Source organism: Stegodyphus dumicola, chromosome 11 (assembly GCF_044657685.1).
Source record: "Stegodyphus dumicola isolate Sdum_Otavi_A_Nest chromosome 11, ASM4465768v1".
Classification (NCBI taxonomy): Eukaryota; Metazoa; Arthropoda; class Arachnida; order Araneae; family Eresidae; genus Stegodyphus; species Stegodyphus dumicola.
Window position 1 is genome coordinate 85,702,164 of NC_140778.1, and position 15,245 is coordinate 85,717,408.

Consider the following 15,245-nt stretch of genomic DNA (forward strand, 5'->3'; position numbering starts at 1 on the left):
TATTTCGATTGTACGACTCAAATTATGCCAACGTCCCAAGTTTTGTAAAAATTGCACAAGTAGTTTTAAAAAATTAATTCTCAAAATTTTAGCTCCTACATTTTGATTGAATTTGGTATATATTTATTAATATCTCTTTTTTATTAAGCTTAGTTGATTCCTCCTCTCACATTTCCAAATTTAAGTTCATTTCAAGTAAAATTCACCCTTTTTTTTATAATTTATTTTTAAAATTTGTATTTTTAAATATTTTTTATAAATTTTTTGAAAAAACATTTGAATTATAACCTAAAAAAGTTTTACCATCATCTTAAAGTAGATGTATTTCTAAGCATACCTGAGTGTTTTATTCAAAATTTCCTAAGATATACATAAATTTACATATTGGCACATTTTGAAATTTCGCATATTTGTTATAAGCGATAACAACACCAAATCTGGTTTATGCACTTTGTTAAAATTATGGAAAAGTTGACCTTTTTTTCACTTGTATGCAGTGAAAAAAAAAGAAAGCAAAGGAAAATAGGTTGCTCTAAATTAAGAAGTTCACCAATTGAATTATTCATGGTGCAAACTGAAAAAAATGTGCTAAAATAAATTTTTAAATTTCTGACCAAAAATCACAAAATTTAATATCTAGGTATAATTTGAGTCATAAATGAAATATGGAAAAAAATTGGTATATTATTGAAGAAAAAGTCTGATTTTGTGTCAAAATACCTATGTTAGAAAAATGCTTTATGTAAATTTAATATACAGTCAAAAGTCGTTAATCCGGACTCGTCGGGACTTCGGCGATTCTGGATTATAGATCATCAGTTTAAATCTGGTAAGATGGCATGCAGAAATTATAAAATTAAAAATGTGAAACCATAATTTATGAAGTAAAGAACAATTATGATCTAAAGGGTATCAAAATTTACAAAAAAAAAAAAAAAAAAAAAGCTTAATATTTATTTGTTTACTTTATTAAACATTTCTTTCAATGAATGTTGTTTAAGTTGCTTCGCTTTATGTGATAATACTTTCTCTTTAATTCTATAAACAGACATAATTTCTTCTTCAGTTACAAAGTTCCGCTGTTGAAGTCCTATAATTGCTGTGTCGAGAATACCGACTAATTTGTCAATCGAAATTTTTTCGTTTTCAATAACTTCTCTGTGACTTTCTTCACTATCGGAAGCAAATTATAATGACGAGGAATTTTATTTAAATTATATCAAAGACGGAGTACATCGAGATGAAATACTACATTTAGTAAGGAATTATAAGCCAAATAAAATAAAAACATCTGCCCTGAAGATAAGGAGAGTGCAGACACATCAACTTCCAGTTCATTGCGCGCCGCGAAGTCCCCCCCTTTCCCCGCAGAGCAGCGTGAAATTGATAAACGGATTTCGGAATGGTTAGAAACACAAAGGATATGCCTTTATCCATTTTTTGCAGCAATTCCACTTTTTGTTTGATGGACATCGAAACATGCTTTCGCTTTGTAGATAGATCCTTTGGCAGCTCCAGAATTGGAAATTCTATTTGACATAATTGAAAGTTCAAGCTTACTTTTATAAAATTGCTCTAACAGTCTGCAAAAAATAATAAGCTGGATCCAATTCGAAGATTAAGGAACAACGCAATCTGCAACATTAACTGAATTAGATAATTTTAGCTTAGCTTATACTGTTCGTTATATATTAAACGCGCATGCGCACATGCATATTCGCAGCCGTAAAGGTCTTACGCGCATGCGCAGAAAGTTTGTAGCTGTGAGGTCCGGATTATAGATCATTCCGGATTATGTGTGTCCGAATTAACGACTTTTGACTGTATATCGTAAGTCGCGCTTTTGAGACATAGAAAACACAAGTTAAATTTTGACAATCGGTCCTGTAGAATGGGAGATATATGTCCCATTTGTTTTTGTGTAAGGTGGATACAGAACAAAGTCTAACATCTGGAAGTCCATTATCCGGAATGGTCTAAAATCCAGACCTCAAAACCACTAATAATGTTTTTCTCGTCGGCTTTATGCATGTACATTTGATCCTCCCCTCCCTGCATAATAAAACATCTGGAGAGTCCCGATTCTTAATTTCACTTCGACACTTAATAAAATACCTTGTTATTGAAGAAACAATCATTTTAGCATAAATTTGTATGATCAGTAATTTGGCTCCGTTGCTGCGTATCTGCTTGGCACACATCTCAAACTCAAACATTCCACATAGATACATTGTTGATCTGACGCCAAACTGGCAAATCATTATTTATTATACTTTCCTTTCATCACCACATGTTTATCAACATATGACAACTTGAGTAATGACTCGTAGCTATACCTAAGCAATTTTTTTTTATGTTAGTAATTGAATAACAAAGGAGTATGGTAACCTATTATGTTGACATGATGCTTGGCGATGATTACAGATTTAAGTTAAATGCACTAAAATGAGTTGACAAAAAAAAATTTAACAAACATTTCTTTCCATATGCTAAAAATAGATTTTGTTGGTGATACTCATAGACACAAAGATTACATTTAGGGCTAGTTGAATTAAAAATAACTGATTTGTTATTCACATGAACCCAGAACCAGTGCTAGAGCTCATAAGGCAGTACGCAGAATTTAGGACCCTCAGAGACTGCATCAGGCAGTAAGATATCTAGCCCCGGCCCTCTATAATATACAGGGACGTAGCTAGAGGGGTCAAGAGGGGGCATCTGTCCTCAGGCGCAGAATCCAAGGGGCGCCAAACTGATGTTACGACATTTTAGAATTAAATGTTTTCCATCCTTTGCAAGCAGTAAGGGGCGTGAAATCTTCAATTGTCCCTGGGCACTGAAAACCCTAGTTACGACTCTGATAATATATACTTAAGCCTCAATAAGCCTTAAGTATATGTGGTAGTTTATTTATTCAGAACTGTCATTAAGCATGTGCAAGAAATAGACATAAGTATAATAAATAACTAAACTAATACAATTCAAGCTTTATTGTCTCAGTGCACGATAGAAGCAAGATAAAATTTAACAGAACAACTTGTTAGTCGCCAAACTCATGACGCATAGCCAAATATGTATAGTGAACAAAACCTGAATTTGATGATGAAAACCACGAATTTTAAAGGTTTTCTGATATCGCAAAACAAAGGTGAAATTTTACAATTAATGGATTTTGTAAAGAAATGTGGAGAAGCAGTAAAAAAATGAAGATGATATAAAAGAAGTTTGTGGTGAAAATGCTTTTCAATAATCAATCAATTAATGAATGGCAAAATCTGTTGTATGGTTCTAGATCCAGAAAATACCACTACCGATAGTGAAGAAAAGGACAGAGAAGTTACTGAAAATGAAAAAATTTTGATTGACAAGTTAGTCGGAATTTTCGACGCAGCAGTTATACCCTTTAGATCATAAATACTTCATTATTTCATAAATCATAATTTCATATTTTTAATTTTATAAGTTTACATGCCATCTTACTAGATTTAAACTAATGATCTAATATCCGGAATCGCCAAAGTCTGGATTTCAGACTTTGTACTGTATATAGTAGAACCCTATTAACAACTTGCATATATTATAGTTGTACATATTAATACTGTTTCAGATTATTGCTGAATTTATTTTTGATAAAGGAGTAAGAAATGTGTAAAAACAAATCTAAAATTTATAAATGAAAACATTACTTTTAAACTTTCTTTTATGATTTTCCTGTAAGAATTATAGCGTCTTTCCATTGTTCTTCATTGAGCACATCAAGGCTATTACATGGGTCTCTCTTTAAGCTTTTTGAAAATAAGGCATATAAGATTTTAAAATGTTTCTGATGACATGGCATTGTCTCACTTTAGAAACTGATACTGCTTTTCCTTTTCATGACATTGTCTCACTTTCTGCACTTTCTCCAAAGCAAATTAAAGAAACTGAAAATGTTTTGCTTTAATTTGCTTTAGGGAAAGTGCAAAATCATCCACTGCTTCGCAGGTTTCGCAAAATCGCCAACTGGAAAATAACAAGTCAAAGAATTGCACAGACTCAGTATCCATGTACACATCAACCGATTTTCACATTTAAAAAAAAAAAAAAAAAAAAAAAAAAAAAATCAGAGAATTGTACAAACTTGGCATTGCACACTCTCTTGACTTTGTCCATGTACACATCTATATGTGGCATATAAGTGAGGGATTCTGCATCAACTTGAAATAACATGTCAAAAAATTGCAATCCATGTACACATCGATCTATTAAAAAACATCAGAGGATTGCAGAAACTTGGCATTGTGCATTCCCTTGACTTTGTCCATGTACACATCAATATGTGCCATATAAGTGGGCAGTTCTGCACTATACCCTTTGCTTCTACTGTATCAGGATGAAACATGAAATTACATGAAACTTTGCATCTTATCTTATCCCCTTTTGTCCTACTGTTGGCAGTCAGAGAGCTAGGTTCATCCTCTACCATGGGAGACTCACATTTTCAGAGTTAATTTCCAAATCCATAATTTTACCTAGAGATACAATATCATAAATAACAAACACACAAACAAAAAAAAAAAAAAAAACTTTTGTAAAGCCATGTAAATGTGTACCTGCAATACAATTTGGCCATGATTTCCTCTCATCTGAATTTATGGTGCTATAAGCCACTTGCTGTCAAAGTTTGTTAATGAGTGTTAAGAAACAAAATATATTAAAATGATGTTTTAAAATCTCCCCGAGTTTTTAATCCTGTGTCAGAGATTACCTCAAAACAGTTTTAAAAATCATTTGTTGTCGACTTCAATGCTTGTAACTTGAGATATCATTTGTTATTGGAGTTTTTTTTTTTTTTTTTTTGGTTTGTTCAGGCAGGTTGTGATTCAAAGTTCAAGTGTACTGTAAAAAACTCAGTACCACATTTTTAAAATGTAGCGAGCATATGGACATTGTAGACTTAACGATTAATGCAGACAATACCAGCTATATTTTTTTGAGTGTAAAACTCACTTTTCTCCAAATGTAAACTTTGGTATAAATGGCATAGGGTTGCAAGTTTTTCTAAGTTACTAATTACTTTTAAATAAAAAATTTCAGGATTATTAATTTAAATAGAAATACTGTTGTTCATAAAAAGAAATTAATTAATAAAAATATGTGCTAAATATATTTTAGTGCTTTCTTTTGTTTATGTTATACTGGCTCAAAGTATCCTTTCTGTTAAAACTGTAAAAATTACTGGGCATACCATAAAATCAACAATGTTTTAGAATTGAAGAAATACAGTACTGTACAGAGTCTGTAATCCGTACTCATCGGGGCTTCAGAGATTTCACATTAGGGTTTTTCCGGATTATAGATCATCAATTTAAATCTGGTAAGATGGCATGCAGAAATTATACAGTTAAAAATATGAAACCGTAATTTATGAAATAAGGAGCAATTATGATCTAAAGGGTATCAGAATTTACAAAAAAAAAAAAAAAAAAAAGCTTAATATTTATTTGTTTACTTTATTAAACATTTCTTTCAATGTAAGTTGTATGCGTTACGCGCATGCGTAAAACATGCAAAAAAAGAAAGTTTGTGGCTTTGAGGTCCGAATTACAGATCATTCTGGATAATGGACGTCCAGATTACGGACTTTGTACTGTATTATTTTGCTTTCCAAAATTCTTTAAAGTTTGGATGTATACACAGTGTATGTACAAAGTTTTATGAGTTAAATCATAAGTTGAAGAAAACTACTTTCTTATTTCTTAGTCTTCAATATACAGTCCTTGTAAGTTTATACATCACTTGGCTGATTCATACATTAGCTTAATTTCTTCGTAGAACTTGTTATTTGTAAAACTGTATCCTTTCTGGGATCCAAGTCTTTGGTTGCAGTTTTCAGAATCTTTTCATCACTGAGTGAAAGTGAGATTGTAGGGAAGAGAAGTAGTGTGCAGATGCTAAATCTATTGAGTAAATGGGTGGCTGCAAATTGAAGCTCCGTTCTTTGATAGAAACTGCATGATGGGAATGGAATTGTGTAATGGCATATTGTAGTGCAGCAGAAATCAATTATTTAACTGAGCATTTTGGGTCTAACACATTTTGTTAATTTCAGAAATCTTTATTTCTTTATATAAAATATAGAATTTTTTGTCTTATCTTTTAGGAGTAAATTACTTTAAAATTTGCCCTTTCTGATGAAACAAATGTGGCTAACATTATCCTTGCTTGAGATTTCTGAAGCCAAAGTTTGTCTGAAGATGAACTTTATGCACCCCAAGCAGATGACTGAAATTTTGTCATAGAATCAAAAGAAAAGCACCAAGTTTCATCTTCAATCAGAAAAGATCGTATTTAATATCTACCATTTAGACCAAATACCATCATACAGAACTTTGATCTTCTGTTTATTTTGTAGTCAGTACATGAAAGATAAAATGAGAGCAATTTCTTTTTTAGTCCAAAGGGGCTTTGTTCCTGAAGGACAAATTTTTTTATGTGATTTTGTGTTGGTTCACTGTCCGTTTCACTTTTCAAACTGTTGCCACCAAATGTTCGAGTCCTGCACTATATTTGAAGAAATTAAACAATGGAAAATCGGCATAAATATATCATATTTCTCGCATTGTGATAAAACAACTGTACATAGAGCCATCGAATTTTGAATGGCATAATCCTACTGCGAATATGGGCATGTGGAAGCCCAAATTTGGAATTTGTTTTATTATCGATTTCATATTTTTTAAACCTTTAATGAATTTTTGATTAACAAACTCAAGGATTTCAAAGTGAGCAATGGCAACATTGTACAGAAAAAAACATTTTTATCTCCAGCGTGCGAGACTGCGTATCGGAAATTCTAAAGATATGCTCAATATAAAACTTATTTTGCAATATTGCTCTTGAACTGAATTTTATGGTTTAAGGGCAAAGAACATGATATTTAATAAATAAAGGTAACAGACAAAATGTTTTTAAAAAAAAACACTCCTTTGAACGTAATTTAAAATCTGAAACCCTTCAGATTTTTATTTATTTATTGATATTTTTTTAAGCAGTAGCCTGTTGAAGAACTGTTATTACACGCATACAAAATGTCAATGATGATACCTTAAAAAAAAGTAGATTAAGAAAAATGATATGACACTATTATTATGGTAATTTTTTAAGTTGTGTTTTTAAGAAGAGTCTTTAAAACCTTTGCATATAAAGGTTTCCATGTTATATATTGAAAAAGGCTGCATTTAAAATTGTTTCCATGGTAATTGATAAATGTTATACAAATCTTGAATTCATCTCCAAACTTAAATGAAACTCAGAGTAAGCGCATAAATATAATCCCATATTGCTTCAGCACTAAATGTTAATATTTTTCCCCCGAAAATTTGAATTAAGTATTATAAAACTTCATTTTTCATTTGTGATTTTTAGACTAGTATCTGAAAATTATACATTAAAAGGGAAGAATATGAGATGTAGAATATTTATGACATAGAACTGATGCAAAGAGTATAACATATATTAAATATTTTAATTCTGTACAAAATTACATTCAGTTTTATAGGTTGTATGAAAGATATATTCATATTTTATACTTCTTCAAATTATAAATATGAATTTATTTTACCCACTGGGTAAATTACCTCTTTTTACTTAAAAATTATTCTTTCATCTTTTAAGACTGACTGGAATATACAGTGTTTTGGAAATTGATATTATTGATAGCTGTGTATTTTATTACTCACCTATAAATTTTCATTATGCTTTTGATCATTTTTCCACTAATTCTTTTTAATTATTATATTATTTTAATAATTTTCCTTCTAGATAGATGTGTATTTAATTAAAATTCTTGCTACATCCCTCTTATTTATTTATTTAGTTTATATATATATATATATATATATATGAAAGAAATTGTGAGTACAGAATCCAGACTCGTCGAGACTTCGGCGATTCCGGATTATCGATTTTTCCGGATTATAGATCATCAGTTTAAATCTGGTAAGATGGCATGCAGAAATTATAAAATTAAAAATATGAAACCGTAATTTATGAAATATAGAGCAATTATGATCTAAAGGGTAACAAAATTTACAAAAAAAAAAAGCTTAATATTTATTTGTTTACTTTATTAAACATTTCTTTCAATGTAAGTTGTTTAAGTTGCTTCGATTTATGTGATAATACTTTCTCTTTAATTCTATAAACAGACATAATTTCTTCAGTAACAAAGTTCCTCTGTTCAAGTACTATAATTGCTGTGTCGAGAATACCGACTAATTTGTCAATCGAAATTTTTTCATTTTCAATAACGTCTGTGTCACTTTCTTCACTATTGGAAGCGAATTGTAATGACGAGGAATTTGATTTAAATCATATCAAAGAGGGAGTACATCGAGATCAAGTACTACATTTAGTAAGGAATTATAAGCCAAATAAAATAAAAACATCTGCCCTGAAGATAAGGATAGTGCTGACAAATCAACTTCCAGTACATTGCGCGCCGTGACACATTATGCGTTGACGAATGCGCAGAAAGTTTGTAGCTTTGAGGTCCGGATTAACGACTTTTGACTGTATTATTTGTTAATCTTCTCTAATCATTTGTTAAAAACCGTTTTCCGCCCCTAATTTGCTTTCTGTTGAAAAATGGGCTTTTGATCTTGGCAAATTTTATTCTTTTTTGGGGAGAGAGGAGGAGAAAATTCATAATTATCACTTAGTATTAAAAGTTTAAACCATAACTTGTTAATGTGTGAAATTTCTGAAAGTAGTAGTGCATTATATGAGTTATAATTAATTTAAATGAGTTCTAGTGCTCCAGTATGTATCAGTATAGTGGTAGTAGTTGAGTGACAATTTTATATGATGAAATATACAGGTTGCATCAAAAAATATGTACACACTTTGAACTGTCATAGAAAATTTATTTTCCAACTTACAAGGTTGAATTTCTGGGAAAAGTAGGGCTATGGTCCAATTTGTGAAATTAGTGTAATGTTCTTGTCAAACTGAATGTTCCAGATGATGTTTAAAGTAAATGTTAGCATTCAGCATTGATACATTTCTGAGTCATGACTGATTCCGTTCCTTGCACCAAAGCGTCCAGTGGAATTTCTCTCCATACCGCTTGAATTTCACTCCAAAGTTTGCCAAGGTTACGGGGTTTACGACTTCATCTTTTACTGTGCCCCATAAAAAAATTTAGCAGGAAGGAAGGTCTGGAGAGCATGCAGGAAACTCCATTAGTGCCCTATGTCCTATCCACTGGCCTGGTACATTATCAGTCACCACTAGCGCTTAACACCATTTTCATGTGACCCTTGCCTTGAAGATTTTTGTGATGAACATTAAAACACTTTTAGCATTGGAACTGAGGATTCAAAACATGTAGCCACGCGAGGTTGACTTGATTGGCCTTTCTACACATCACACACTGTTTCACGAACCTTGAATTTTTCTCGTAGATATGGAATTTGAAGGTGGCTCAGTCCCATACTCAAATCTCCAATGTCTCTGAACTGCAGCAACATTCTCAAATTTCCAACACTACTTAACCTGCTTTTGCTTTTTAAAGTTCAAGCATATATTCTCCATGTCAATATTACTCTCTTGCTACTAACTGGGTTGTGCAGCTAGACCAACGGCTCTGTTGTCACATATTGAGGAAACATAACATTACTTATTCCTAGAAATTTAACTTTGCAGGCAGAAATTTAATTTTTTTATGAAAGTTAAAAGTGTGTATACATTTTTCTGCCGCACACTCTATTTTCTATATTAATAAATCAATTAAACAGCTTTTTATATTTCTATTGGGTATTGTTTGGCAGCTGCATTCAAAATCATATCAAATACATTCTTATTCTCTGCAGCTTGTCTATAATTCTATATGAACTTTTCTGAATAAGATGGCAAATTGTCTTATCTTGAACCATTTCCCAGTTTACTCTAACACTAATTGGCAGTTCTTAACATTACATTTCCATTGCACATCCTCCATCATGTATAGTTTCATTGTTAGAGAAAATTAGAACATGCAATTTGTTGGCAATATATCATATATCTAAAAGAATGGATTACTGTTGCCTATTTCTTAGGCAATCTAGTAAAAACATGATGCAAAATGTAGCAAAAATCAACAGTAGACAAGCAAAACGGTATACCAAGAATTGTTCACAAACTAAAAGTCACCAAAACACTGACTCTGCATATGTGCAGAGTTTAGTTGGCATGAAATTGGTAGTGAAATAAAAAGAAAACCATCTCCAGCTAACGTAGCCAAAAAAAAAAAAAAAAAAAAGGGGGGGGGATGGATGTTTGAAAAAAAAAAAGAAAAAAGAAAGAAAAAAAAAGTAATAAAAAAATTTTTATGATATGGTTTTCAGTGTGATATTTAAATTGATACTAGTATGTTTCTAAAACTTTTATTATTTTATTAGTTATAATATACAAGCTACAAGCATCATGAAAATATAACTTATGTTTTCTTTATAGGTAATGATCAGAACTCTGAATCTACTATTCCTGCAAAATATCTTAAAAAATATGCAAGGTCATCTTCAGTCGATAATGAAAGCTTATTTGGTGCTGTTTCTATGCCACAGTTAAACTTTCCCAAGCCTGGTGATGTAAGATATTTATCTTTATTATTATTTATGTATAAAATTAGAATTTTTGAATCCAGAAGCAGAGAAAAAGTGTAGCATTCTAAAATTTGCTTAATTTCTTATGAATGTGACTACAGATTTATATTTTTTACTCTGCATATCGAAATTTTTACAATGTTATGACCAAGCAAGTTTGTAATGGCAATATCTCTCTCATCCCTTCTCTTGCCTGTTTAAAATGGAGGCTGTACTATGGATAGAGAGAGAGTGATAAGAAAAATAAATTTTTGCTACAGGCATAAATTCATATTTTGAATATTTCCAAAATTATACTAGGTTGTGTTGTTTAATAAATATAATTTTGTTAATGAATTATATTTAATATTTTGATGAAATTTATGATCAAATATTCCATTCATACATTTAATAAAAGGAATTATTTTGTGTTTTAAATTTACCTCAGTTTGCTAATTATGTGTATTCTTTTTGGTATAAAAAAAATGTCCATCAGGTTTTCACAGACTAGTTTTGTAATCTGTATTCATGTAGTTGGTCTGGAAGGGAGACAGAAAGAACAATTTTCATTAGAAAATAAGGCATGGTGAATCATCTAATGAAATAATAATAAATGTATCCATAATTGTTAAGAATTATTTAATAATTACAAGTAAATATCAATAATTATATAACAACATAAAGAATACTTCAAGACATTGTTTAACTTGCCAAGAATGATCACTTAATCCTCAATTTGAAAGCCACTGCTCTACATGTCTAATATGCTTCCTTTTACCAGTGGCTTGGGCAAGATTTAACTAGTGCTTTACCTCAGCCCATGCATTAGAAAGTAGCCTTTCAGATTTCTTCTGATCAGCAGGTCTCTCTCTAAGCAAGCAGGAGCGGTGACAACAGTCAGTCTTTTGTTTAAATCATGCTGATTATGATTTTACTTCTCATTTTAACCTATGCTGCTTGACATAAAATCTACTTACTATTTACTTAACTTCTAGACTCGCAAGTATGTTACAAAATGAGACATTAGGGAAAAAAAAAAAAAAAAAATCAACATAAAGCTAACTGTTAGTAAAGCCTAAATAAAATGTCACTTATCTTATTTCAAATATGTCCAATCATTATAAGTATAAAATATTTAATGCTACTTGATAAATTTCACAAAGTTTATTTTATTCTCAGACTTATTAATAATCATGTTAATTAAGTTACGTTTATTAATAATGCATCCTACTTGAGGATCTATTTTATTTTTAGGATGGTATTGCAAAAGCAAAGTTCAGGCATAGATAATATTTTTAATTGAATTTATTCAGTTCCCATTTGCTCATAGGTCCTTAATTTTTTCCATTAATGGTCCTTAAATGTCCTTAATTTCCATGTGCAAAATTGTGTACGAACCCTGTATATGGGACAGTGGTTGCCAGAGCCTACTCCCAAGAGAGGTTGGACTTCTAATTTTCCACCCTCAATTTTGAGGGAAAGCACCCGGGGGCAGGGGGATTCGAGGGTCTCCACCGCTCTCCCCTTTCACCAATCCACAGGAGAGGACTTTTGGCTTGCCACATATTTAGAGTGCCACCATGCCGCACCGACACTGTACATTTACAAAGATCCATGTCATCTCAAGGATTTGACCGAGACCCTTTGGTACTGTAGTAGGCTCCCCTAACCACTATACCATCTGGGCGACTTTGGTGTAGCTGATACGTGGTCATTAACTAACTTCTCAGACAGAAGGTTAGGTGGAGTTAGATTTGATAATTTAAGGACAGTAAAAAATGCTTCCTTTCGTAGGCTATCTTGTAATAAAATGGTCATTTAAGATAACATTAATCTACCGGAAAGCCTCATCTTGCTGAAAGATTGTCAGTTTAGGAAACTGAGACACACTATATACTTACAGTGTGTCTAAGTGCACTAGCTCAGTTAGTAAAAATATTGTAAAAAATGTATTTGGTTTATAAAATTTCAGAATTGCTCTTAACATTAGTACTGTGAGGTAGAGTTTTGTATGTAATGAAGTTTTCTTTCATTTTAAGTATAATGCAGTATATGCAAGAACACAATTGGAAGGAAAAATTGCAACATGGAAATTATTATATAGTGCGAAAAGAGCATATGGACTACAGTTTTGTGTGAATTGAGCTTATTTCATGAGAAATGTCAGTATGGATATGTGTAACTTAAAGCAATGCTTGAGGTGTTTTACAGTAATGGACATCCTTAATATAGCAGATACCAGAGACAGAAGTAGAGAAAATTTACTTTGGGAGGTGGGAAAAAGGCAGTGAGATCAATATTTTGTCAGATGGCAAGTGACCGAAAAACAATAACTGTTAATAATATGTATTTATGTACTTTTTGTGATGATATAGAATGTAAACTCTATTTAAATACACAGTAGGAAGGGAAAAGAAGGTTCAGAGGTTTAAAAATAATTTTAAAAATCTGATACAATTATTTAAATAAAACAACTCAAATAATGGAATAAAATAAAACAACTCAAAGCATTTGCTGGTAATTAAAGGCAGTTATGTTATTTTTATATGTGTTTTTCCCTTAAAGAAAAACCTTCATATTTATATAACATTTCATTTCTTCATATAACCTTCCATCATCAACCTTCTCTGGAAAAAAAAGAAGTTTATTGAATGTAGAAACGCATTGACTCATGTAATGTTTGTAGCTGGCAATTTGCATTGAAATTGTCAATTAAAAATCATGGATATTTTACAAATGTATATGTTATCTTAACATTTGAATATTGCAATGTTTAAATGTTAAAAATGTATTTGGGAACATTCTGTTTTTTAATTTCCTCTTGATTTTCAACTAAAAAATCCTTCTTTCCAGTCATACTCTGCCTTGGGATTGTATCCAGAAACTGATCGAGACAGTTCTCTTACACTAGATGATGAAAGTGAAGCCAGAGCTTACACATGCAGCCAAAGTGTACTTTCACTTGGTGTAAGTATATAATTTTTTAATTAATTTTTATCTTTATGCAGCATTTTTCATTCATTAAAATATATAAATGTGTCTTAAAATATATAAATGCAATATTTATTCCTACAATTAAATTGTGAAATGAATTAATTTGCATAATAAAATTCATGGACTCGTCCTAATTTTACTGTCAGACAAATGAGGTAAGTCGCAGCAACAACAGCAGTGTTTCTGAAGTTTTCTCTGTGCACATCGTGTCAGACAATATGAATACCTCTTTGCAAGTAACAGCAACTTTCCTGTGCACAAGATAAGCCATCATCAGCATTTTTCACTTAAAATCTCAAATATTAGTAGTATTCAGACTATATACTTTCCCTTCCTGTGTCAGTCCTTCTACGACCAGAGGGGTGTTTTCTTCATTTACACATACATATACATTTCAAGAGCATTTGGACTAAACATAATTAAAAAACAGCATATCTTTAGAATTTCTAATAGACAATCTCATACACTGAAAATAAAAATATTTTGTTCCGCACAGCCACTGCTCACTTTGAAGTAATTGAGTTTCTGAATCAAAAATTTGTTAAAAAATAGATAATAAAACAGATTCAAGATTCAGGCTTCCAGGTGTCCATGTTCATGTAGAGGACTACGTTATTCAAAATTTGGTGGCTGTAGGTATATATATATATTTTTACAATGCGAGAAACATACGTACATTCATGCAGATTCTTCATTATTTAATTTCTTTAAACATAATACAGGACGATAATATTGGGTTACAACAACTTGACAAGTGTGACAATTTGAAAGCCATTTATTGTGATTTGTCGCAAAATGCCGTTTTGAGACTAATAGCCTTTCTAGGCTAACACCGCTTTGGGCTTAGAAAAAGAAAAGAAAAAGGCATCACTAAAAAAAGCTATAAGTTAAAGGTTATTTCTCTGTTTTTCTTGTGAATTTGGGGGGGGCATGAATAAAATATGGGGTTTGTTTTGTTTTGAACAGTAAGTAGTAAAATATTTTCAAAGTTATGAGTTTGATGATATCAATGTCACAATAGTGTAATGAAAGGCTATGACATGATTTTGATTCACACTTTTTCAGGATTAATGTGGAGCTGAGTTCATAAAGTGACAGTTTTGGTGCTGTTTTAAATGCTGTTTATTTTTAATCTTAATGATTAGTGCTTGATTTAATGAATTTGTTTGTCAGCTCATCTGAAGTTTGAACTCATATTTATCCAAGTTCTTTATATGCTATATTCAAAACGTTCACCTGTTAATTACCTTTTTAAATAAAGAGTGAGCTGTGGATGTCCTACCAAATAAATAAGTAATCTATTCCTTTGAACTTCTGGAATGGTCTGCAGAAGTTTGGTGGGGATTGCACCCAACTCTCCTCATCAGTGGGAAAATACTTAATGCCCTTTATCATAATAGAGCCATTGCTACAAATCATTTCAGAGAAGCTATGATAGTCTCGCATGTATCTATCAAATTTCATTATCTTTTGAACTACTGTTATTTACTGCTGAAATCAAAAGTTGCATATTTTATTAAGAATATCTCATGGACAGAGCTTCTAATTCCCCCCATTAAGAAGATAATCTAAAAATGGCCTATCTCTATCAAAGTAATGCCACTTTGTTGTAGAGTGACCCATTTAAAAATGCATCTAATACTATTC

At 31.3% G+C, this 15,245-nt stretch overlaps 1 protein-coding gene across 1 annotated transcript in view; it reads left to right on the top strand.

Moving 5' to 3' along the window:
- LOC118187697 (uncharacterized) overlaps window positions 1-15,245 on the top strand; it is a 532,717-nt gene that overhangs the window by 483,924 nt on the left and 33,548 nt on the right. The window contains exons 5-6 of the mRNA XM_085826955.1: window positions 10,477-10,610; window positions 13,458-13,571. Of these exons, the coding sequence (XP_085683081.1) occupies window positions 10,477-10,610; window positions 13,458-13,571 (248 nt within the window). The remainder of the gene's footprint in view (window positions 1-10,476; window positions 10,611-13,457; window positions 13,572-15,245) is intronic.